This window comes from Silurus aristotelis (assembly GCF_946808225.1).
Source record: "Silurus aristotelis genome assembly, chromosome: 20".
NCBI lineage: Eukaryota > Metazoa > Chordata > Actinopteri > Siluriformes > Siluridae > Silurus > Silurus aristotelis.
The window spans coordinates 3,765,467-3,775,909 of NC_139593.1; the positions used below are offsets into that span (position 1 = coordinate 3,765,467).

General features: G+C 39.9%; 1 protein-coding gene across 1 annotated transcript; it reads left to right on the top strand.

Annotated features, from left to right (window-relative positions):
• The first annotated feature begins 1,702 nt into the window (after positions 1-1,702).
• LOC310715962 (guanine nucleotide-binding protein G(I)/G(S)/G(O) subunit gamma-5) lies at positions 1,703-9,565 on the top strand. The gene is made up of 3 exons (XM_083522699.1): positions 1,703-1,919; positions 3,954-4,080; positions 7,619-9,565. The coding sequence occupies exons 1-2, from the start codon at positions 1,827-1,829 to the stop codon at positions 4,077-4,079; spliced, it is 219 nt and encodes a 72-aa protein (XP_083378825.1). The 5' UTR covers positions 1,703-1,826; the 3' UTR covers position 4,080; positions 7,619-9,565.
• The last annotated feature ends 878 nt before the right edge of the window (positions 9,566-10,443 follow it).

The following is a 10,443-nucleotide window of genomic DNA, read 5'->3' on the forward strand; positions in this document are numbered from 1 at the left end:
TGTTATATTGTGAATAAAAACTGGAGTTATGATATTCTATTGCATTCTGTTTTTATTCACATTTTATGTCCTAACTTTTTTGGACTTGAGGTTGAAAATATATAGATATACAGTATACAATAAGAAACAGAGTAAACATTTGACCAGCGTTACAGCAGAAGAGTGAATGTAATTAAAGCCGTAGTGTGTGTTTGTGAATAGTGAAAGTTGGTCAAGTTCAAATATGATTCAATGAGCAAAGACTGGGTCAGTGTAGTATTGTACAGTGGGATCATTGTTGGTGCAAACAACCTCCTCAGTTTAACAACAAACTTGGGGTTGGTCCATGTTGTTGTATCTCAGCAGGTCTAACACATCCACATTTTCAGCAAGATGTGAGGCATTCCACAGTTGACCATCATCAAGCAGGTTGAAATCTACACGTTTCTTCTGTACATCAGCTTCAGGTTGTGATCATCCAAGGCCAATCCACAAGCGGTTTAGGAGGAAGAACCGTTTTAGTGCTCAAAAAGATCTGTCATGCAGATCAGCAATAAGAGGTGAGGAAGGTACTGTCGATTTGTTGCGTTTTCCATTTCCAAACAGTTTATCAGAAGGGCCTGTTTCTTTCAATGGAAAACTGAGCAAGCACTTATTTAAAAATTAATAACAATTTCAGTTAATCTGGGAATTCGATGTATGCTCCTGGAGGATGTAGAGAGAGCAGGACCAGTTAACATCTTAATGTTATGGTGAAGGATAAACAGATCATAAGCAGCTAGATCATGAGCTGTAGCCCTACTACCCAACTCAAATCACCACATTCTTACATCAGTTAAACATCCATGCACCACAGCACCTAGTGGACATGAATGGTATAGCAACACCATAGTCAGAGAACATAAGATATATGTATATGTATAGAGGAACAAGAAATAATCATTTATGGAGCATATTAGACATTGTGGTGGAGTGTAAATGAAAATGATAGATAGATAGATAGATAGATAGATAGATAGATAGATAGATAGATAGATAGATAGATAGATAGATAGATAGAGTGTAGATGTATAATAGGAATATAACCCCAATTATACACTGTACAGGAGTGCAGTCAGGTGGGAATCCAATAGCTTAAGATTCAGCACATTCAGGTGCATTATTGAGTTAAAACTTTTGAAAATAATAGTGTTTGTATCTTTATGCTGATTATCAATCAAGTGGGAACTAAAAATATTGTTTATCAGCTGAACCAAGGAATTGTAATAGTGTATCAATAAAAAAAAGACAATTACATTTTATGATCATATTAGTGCCATCTAGTGGACAATCTGAGAGACTGTACAAGAAGGAGAACTAATAGGATCTGAACAGATGAGCATTATGGAGTATATGATGTGTTTTCATTTTTAGTTCTCAAATCTGTTATTTATATACGTTTTATTCACAACTTAGTTAATTAAGCTATTTACAAAAAAAAAAAAGAGAGAGAGAAGTGAATTCGGTTAAATCTGGCAACCCTGAGAAATAGCTTCCTTATACAAATGAGTGCAAAAGTGCACTGTAACTGTGTATTCTGTTTGAGACTTTTTTGCAGTTTTATAAGTTATAACTCAAGCTTGTTTTTTAAAGACCAAAGGCATTTTTGTGTATGTTTTGGAGTTAATACTGAAAGAAAAAAATAATGAATGCGTACAAAAGTAAGCAGGAGGGTTTTCTCTGGCAACCCGGGAGCGGATAGGCGTGGTTTAGAGTAGGTTCTCTCTCTTGTCTCACGGTGGCCACTTCCGGTTTCTCTTTAAACTTTTTGGGTGTTTTATTTTTACTAACCTTCACAAAAGGTCGCCATGTCGAACAACAACGCCACCAGCACGAGCCTGGCCGTGGCTCACAAAGCCGTGAAGCAGCTGCGGCTCGAGGCGAGCGTCCGCCGGATTCACGTAAGAACAACAACCGAGGGAGTGAAAGTTTTTCCTCCCCGTCTTTTGTGCCGGGCTCGATCCCAAATCGCTCGCCGCTGCGTGTGGCATGCGCACTACGCGGCCGTCGTATGCGCCCTACTTAGGGGCACTCCGAGTACAAAATCTGTGGATTTGGGATACGCGCACTGGAACTGACACCAGTTGCTAACAGGGGCGTCAGAAACCAGTTCAGATAAACAGAAATAAAACTTTAGTGGCGTAAAACAGTCTGTTTTTAATAAGTTTGAGATTTTTATAGATATATTTTTTAATAAATTCTCCAGCACTGGTGTAGCACATCTCCGAGAAGATCATGGTGTTTCTTCTCGTTAGCCTGAGCTGCTTCTCTTCCCTGTGAACTGTTCAATATCAAATAAAACCTTCAGATCTTTTAGATAAATTGAAAGAATGGAGGTAAAGATGGACAGATTAGATAAATATAATTGATGTATTAGATTGGGTGGATGGATGAACAGATGAGTTAGATGGGTGGGTGGATGGATGGAGGGATGGACTGGATGTACAGATGGATAAAATGGGTGGATTAAATTGATATATAAATAAACTGAACAACATTATAATCGCAACACTTTTGTTTTTGCCCCCGTTTCTCATGAGCCGAACTCAAAGATCTCAGACATGATCTTATGTCTCTCAAATATTGTTCACTAATCTGTGTAAATGTGTGTTAGTGAGATCTTCTCCTCCACCTCACAGGTGTTGCAGATCCAGATGTTGATTAGACAGAATGATTATTTCACATGTGTGTCTCAGGCTGGACACAATAAAAGTCCACTCTAAAATGTGCAGTTTTACTGTACTGGGGTCTGAAAACCAGTCCGTATCTGGTGTGACACCATTTACCTCACGCAGTGCAGCACATCTTTACATAGAGGTGATCAGGTTGTTGATTGTGGCCTGTGGAATGTTGGTCTGCTCCTCTTTAATGGCTGAAGTAGAACTGCAGTCGGGTCGAGACCCCGATGAGGACGAGCTGCAGATGAGCTTCCCTGAGACGCTTTCTGACAGTTCGAGCAGAAATTCTTTGGTTATGGAAAGCAATTGTTGCAGCAGCTGTGTGAAGAGGTGAAGATGCTGGATGTGGAGGTCCTGGTCTGTTGTGGTCACACGTGGTTTACGTTTGTGCGGATGGTTGGATTTACTGCCAAATTCTCTCAAACGCTTTTGGAGATGCTTATGGTAGAGACATGAACATTTAATTCAGGAGCAACGGCTCTGGTGGACGTTCCTGCAGTCGGCATGCCGATCGCACGCTCCCTCAGAACCTGCGACATCCTGCTGTGAGAAAACTGCACATTTTAGGGCACGTTTTTTGTGTCCAGCCTGTGCAGTAATCATTCTGTCTAATCAACAACTGGTTCTGCCACACCTTTGAGGTGGAGGTGAAGATCTCACTAACACACATTTACAGAGATTAGTGAACAATATGTAAGAGATATGGAAAAAGTCTAAGATCTTTGAGCTCATGAGAAATGGGGGCAAAAACAGAAGTGTTGCGTTTATAATTCTGTTCAGTGTAGGATGGATAGATGACTGATTAGAGGGATATATATAATATATATATTCAATATAAATTAAATGGTTAGATAGATTGAAATAATGGATGGCTGGAGATATGGATGGATTAAATAAATAAAATGTATGTATTAGATAGAGGAATAGATTGGATGGATTGGATGTACAGATGGATTAAATGGATGGATTAGATGAATAAAGGAACAGAATGGATGAGTTGATGATGGATTAGAAGGATATATAATTGTAAAAAGTGTGTGTGGGGGGGGTATATAATATATATTATACTAGCTTTTTATTTATTTGTTTGTTTGTTTATTAGATATTTATTTAGTGAAGAAAAGGTGTGTATGAGTATTTGACTGTATACACTTATACGTAATTGTACTATTTAATTGTACTATGTATTTGATGAGTAAAGATGGACAATGTTTCTCCCTGAGGATGAGCTTTAGTTTGACCCTGATGTTTGTTCAGGTCTCTCAGGCAGCTACGGATCTGAAGAATTTCTGTCTCCAGAACGCTCAAAAAGACCCGCTGCTGATGGGCGTCCCGTCCGGGGATAACCCTTTCCGCCCTCCCAAATCATGTGGCCTGCTCTGAGGTACCCGATGGATGGATGGATGGATGGATGGATGGATGGATGGATGGATGGATGGATGGATGGATGGATGGATGGATGGATGGATGGATGGATGGATGGATGGATGGATGGATGGATGGATGGATGGATGGATGGATGGATGGATGGATGGATGGATGGATGGATGGATGGATGGATGGATGGATGGATGGATGGATGGATGGATGGATGGATGGATGGATGGATGGATGGATGGATGGATGGATGGATGGATGGATGGATGGATGGATGGATGGATGGATGGATGGATGGATGGATGGATGGATGGATGGATGGATGGATGGATGGATGGATGGATGGATGGATGGATGGATGGATGGATGGATGGATGGATGGATGGATGGATGGATGGATGGATGGATGGATGGATGGATGGATGGATGGATGGATGGATGGATGGATGGATGGATGGATGGATGGATGGATGGATGGATGGATGGATGGATGGATGGATGGATGGATGGATGGATGGATGGATGGATGGATGGATGGATGGATGGATGGATGGATGGATGGATGGATGGATGGATGGATGGATGGATGGATGGATGGATGGATGGATGGATGGATGGATGGATGGATGGATGGATGGATGGATGGATGGATGGATGGATGGATGGATGGATGGATGGATGGATGGATGGATGGATGGATGGATGGATGGATGGATGGATGGATGGATGGATGGATGGATGGATGGATGGATGGATGGATGGATGGATGGATGGATGGATGGATGGATGGATGGATGGATGGATGGATGGATGGATGGATGGATGGATGGATGGATGGATGGATGGATGGATGGATGGATGGATGGATGGATGGATGGATGGATGGATGGATGGATGGATGGATGGATGGATGGATGGATGGATGGATGGATGGATGGATGGATGGAATTAACCAACCCAGGAACAAACTTACACTTTCACCACATTATTTATGTAAAGCTGCTTTGAGACAATGTTTATTGTTAAAAGTGCAATATAAAAAAATATATATATATATAATAAATTGGATGGTTGAATAGGTGAATTATTCAGATGTGTGTGTATATATATATATATACAGTGAGGAAAATAAGTATTTGAACACCCTGCTATTTTGCAAGTTCTCCCACTTAGAAATCATGGAGGGGTCTGAAATTGTCATCGTAGGTGCATGTCCACTGTGAGAGACATAATCTAAAAAAAAAAATCCAGAAATCACAATGTATGATTTTTTTACTATTTATTTGTATGATACAGCTGCAAATAAGTATTTGAACACCTGAGAAAGTCAATGTTAATATTTGGTACAGTAGCCTTTGTTTGCCATTACAGAGGGCAAATGTTTCCTGTAGTTTTTCACCAGGTTTGCACACACTGCAGGAGGGATTTTGGCCCACTCCTCCACACAGATCTTCTCTAGATCAGTCAGGTTTCTGGCCTGTCGCTGAAAAACACGGAGTTTGAGCTCCCTCCAAAGATTCTCTATTGGGTTTAGGTCTGGAGACTGGCTAGGCCACACCAGAACCTTGATATGCTTCTTACAGAGCCACTCCCTGGTTATCCTGGCTGTGTGCTTCGGGTCATTGTCATGTTGGAAGACCCAGCCTCGACCCATCTTCAATGCTCTAACTGAGGGAAGGAGGTTGTTCCCCAAAATCTCGCAATACATGGCCCCAGTCATCCTCTCCTTAATACAGTGCAGTCGCCCTGTCCCATGTGCAGAAAAACACCCCCAAAGCATGATGCTACCACCCCCATGCTTCACAGTAGGGATGGTGTTCTTGGGATGGTACTCATCATTCTTCTTCCTCCAAACACGTTTAGTGGAATTATGACCCAAAAGTTCTATTTTGGTCTCATCTGACCACATGACTTTCTCCCATGACTCCTCTGGATTATCCAAATGGTCATTGGCAAACTTAAGACGTGCCTGGACATGTGCTGGTTTAAGCAGGGGAACCTTCTGTGCCATGCATGATTTCAAACTATGACGTCTTAGTGTATTACCAACAGTAACCTTGGAAACGGTGGTCCCAGCTCTTTTTAGGTCATTGACCAGCTCCTCCCGTGTAGTTCTGGGCTGATTTCTTACCTTCCTTAGGATCATTGAGACCCCACGAGGTGAGATCTTGCATGGAGCCCCAGTCTGAGGGAGATTGACAGTCATGTTTAGCTTCTTCATTTTCTAATGATTGCTCCAACAGTGGACCTTTTTTCACCAAGCTGGTTGGCAATTTCCCCGTAGCCCTTTCCAGCCTTGTGTAGGTATACAATTTTGTCTCTAGCGTCTTTGGACAGCTCTTTGGTCTTGGCCATGTTAGTAGTTGGATTCTTACTGATTGTATGGGGTGGACAGGTGTCTTTATGCAGCTAATGACCTCAAACAGGTGCATCTAATTTAGGATAATAAATGTAGTGGTCGTGGACATTTTAAAGGCAGACTAACAGGTCTTTGAGGGTCAGAATTCTAGCTGATAGACAGGTGTTCAAATACTTATTTGCAGCTGTATCATACAAATAAATAGTTTAAAAATCATATATTGTGATTTCTGGATTTTTTTTTTTAGATTTTGTCTCTCACAGTGGACATGCACCTACCATGACAATTTCAGACCCCTCCATGATTTCTAAGTGGTAGAACTTGCAAAATAGCAGGGTGTTCAAATACTTATTTTCCTCACTGTATATATATATATATATATATATATATATATATATATATATATATATATATATATATATATATAAATTGGATGGATGGATGGATGGATGGATGGATATATAAATTGGAAAAATGGATGGATGGATGGATATAATAAATTGGATGGATGAATAGGTTGATGAATTAAATGGATATATATAAATTGGATCAATGGATGATGGTTGGATGGATGGATGGATGGATGGACATAAATTGGATAAAGGGGTGGATGGATGGATGGATGGATGGATGGATGGATGGATGGATGGATGGATGGAATTAACCAACCCAGGAACAAACTTACACTTTCACCACATTATTTATGTAAAGCTGCTTTGAGACAATGTTTATTGTTAAAAGTGCAATATAAAAAAATATATATATATATAATAAATTGGATGGTTGAATAGGTGAATTATTCAGATGTGTGTGTATATATATATATATATATATATATATATATATATATATATATATATATATATATATATATAAATTGGATGGATGGATGGATGGATGGATGGATATATAAATTGGAAAAATGGATGGATGGATGGATATAATAAATTGGATGGATGAATAGGTTGATGAATTAAATGGATATATATAAATTGGATCAATGGATGATGGTTGGATGGATGGATGGATGGATGGACATAAATTGGATAAAGGGGTGGATGGATGGATGGATGGATGGATGGATGGATGGATGGATGGATGTGAATGGATGTGAATATATATAACGTCTCAATGTCTCTGTCCCCATGCAAACTAATTGTATTTATTTTTTTTTGTTCTGGCACAGGTGACATGGATTTCTGAAAAGACTTCATGGAGCATCACACACACACACACACACACACACACACACACACACACACACACACACACTCTCTTCACTTTCCTACAATGGTGTGAGGGCTCCTCCTGCTGGACGTTCTGCTCCTACACGGTCCACCATCCACATGTAGCTCTTCTCTCACTCACACTAAACCCAGTCCCGGCTTGAAGACTCATTTCCTGCTTTCACAAAGCCTTCGAGATGAAATCAGTGAAATAAGGGTGAAATTTGTTATGGGGTTAAATCTATAAGACATGAAGTGGACCATTCTAAACCGGACTGTTACTTTTATAGGGTAATTTGATTGATTTTGGGAGTTAACTAAAAACGGGAAATCATTTCGTTCACCTGTAGAGTCTCTTTATGTACCGCAGACTGTAAGTCGCTCTGGGAAACACTCAGTATACTTCTCCAGATCTGTCACTATATTGTATACTTTATTTTGTGCTAGGAAAAGGTGTGTTACCGCTCTGATGTTATACCTGATGTTATGCCTTTATTATAAAGTCCATCACTGGGTTTTTGCTTCTGTCAGCTAACTGTGATGCACTAGCTAGCTTAATAGTTATCAGTTACTATCTAATGCTTAGCATCTACTTTTCCTGGTTGCCTAGCAACAGCATTCTGAGCAACTGGATTAGGCAGGCTTCCATTAACAACATTAGTCAGTAGAGACACACTATATGGCCAAGTTTGTGTTTGTGACCATAATATTCGTATGGGAACATCTAATAAACCTCCACCTTTCTAGGAAGATGTTCCACAAGTCTCTCACGGGGTTTCGGATTCTTTCTGTATCCGAGATTAAATATAGTTCGCCCCAAATCGTAGCATTTCAGACTGTATAGTACTGTGTGGATTCGTCGTCAGCGTGAAAACATTCCTCCCATAGGCGTTCAGCAGGGTTTAAAGCTCTATAGCAGGAGATGTTTTCCATCGTCCAACCTATGCCTAGCCTATCTTCCTGGAGCTGGCTTTGAGCACAGGAGCATTGTCATGTTGGAACAGGTTTGGGTCTCCTAGTTCAAGTGAAGGGAAAATTTTATTTAACTTTGTGGGAACCGTTTGATGAAGAACCACAAATGGGCGGCGTCCCAACACTTAAAGTGTCCATATAGTGTTGGTGGATGAGGACTCCAATAACCGATATGGTGTTTTTTACTAGAATAGGATGATAATAAGATTTCTTCATACACACAGTGTGTTATTATTTTTAAAGGGCTACCATTGAAACCTTACAGCATCAGGAACCCGTACTGATCTGCAGAACCCGTGAGGAACTTGGTGGGTTTTTTCCTGCATTTACTTGCTTGTTTTTATGTGAAGGTTTCTTCTATTTTAATTAGATTTTTTCTTTTGTTTTTTTTAGAGGTGTAGATTTTTAAAACGTGATCCTTTTACTAATTTATTAGCCATAGGATTTGCATGGAAAAAAAAATTGAAGTGTTTTTTATTCTGATTCGAATGGGTTTGATTTTCCACACCGGCTCAGATCAGCGTTAGGCTTCGTGCTCCATCAGAACACATTCCTGAGCAGGTGTATTGACTGTATCATGACTGTATTAATTATGCTTTGAATTTGACAGTAATTACTTCACACACTGATGTTTTTGGATATAAATTGATTCTACAGATTCTATAATTACTAATGAGAAATCGGTAAACACTACACGGATATCGACACTGCATTATCCAGCGTGCTTTGGATTCTGGGGCTTTGTGTTTTCATGTGTAATTTGGGGAGAAAATCTCCGGGTTGTTTTTTTTGTCTGTAACGTCACCGACGGAGTCGTCACTTTAGTTTACTCCGTTCCTTCTTATCACAGCTTTTGTTTTTTTGTTGTCTGTTGAACCTTGTGCCTTATAGTGTTCTTGTAAATCTTTCAGTAAAGCTACATACTTTCCCCCTGACCCATCTGAGTGTGTTCATTTATTTCTTTATCATTAAAGTCTAATTGACCCAAGGAGACCCAGCGTGAACATTACATTTACAGCACTTGGCAGAAGCCCTTATCCAGAGCTACTTACATTTATCTCATTCATACAACTAAACAGCTATAGATGTTAAGCATCTTGGTGTGGCTGGAATTCAAACTTAACGTTCAGATCCAATGCCTTAACCACTAAGCTACAACCTCACACCCTGTGATGGAGTATCACCTTTTACAATGGTCACATCCCAGCATGTATGGTATTTGGCAGATGCAGTAGTAGTTTGGTGGTGCAGGGATTTGATTTTAAAACCTTCCATTCCAGAGTCCAATGTATTAACCACCGAGCGACCATCTCTTTGCAATGCAAAGCTCACCGAATGGATCAAAATAACGCTCGCTCGTGCTAGCTTGGTGAATAAGGCCATGTTCACACTAAAATGTTTTCGTTCAAAAACCCATATTTTCCTTTCTCTTTTGACCTTTTGTGCACGCCAAGACGGAGTTTTCAGCCAACAAAAATGTAGCTTTTCTAAAAAAGGCTCTCCAAAGTGGCTACATTTGAAAACGCAGTTTTTGCTGAGTCAATTGACCGCACGCTACCAGTGTGTTCAACGCCAATCACAATCCTTTATTCACACTGATACTTTTCATTTTTGTTTCGACTTTCCAGTTTACTCAGTGTCGTACTTACAAATTATGACTGATTGTTTTGTTGTATTCTAACTGGCATCCCAGAACTTTTAATTACATTTTTGAAAAAACCAATAACAAATCTGTTAGCCCATTCTGCTGTCCAATTTTTCATTAGAAATTAGATTTTTATGAAGTTTTTCTATACTGAGGGAATCGTTCTCA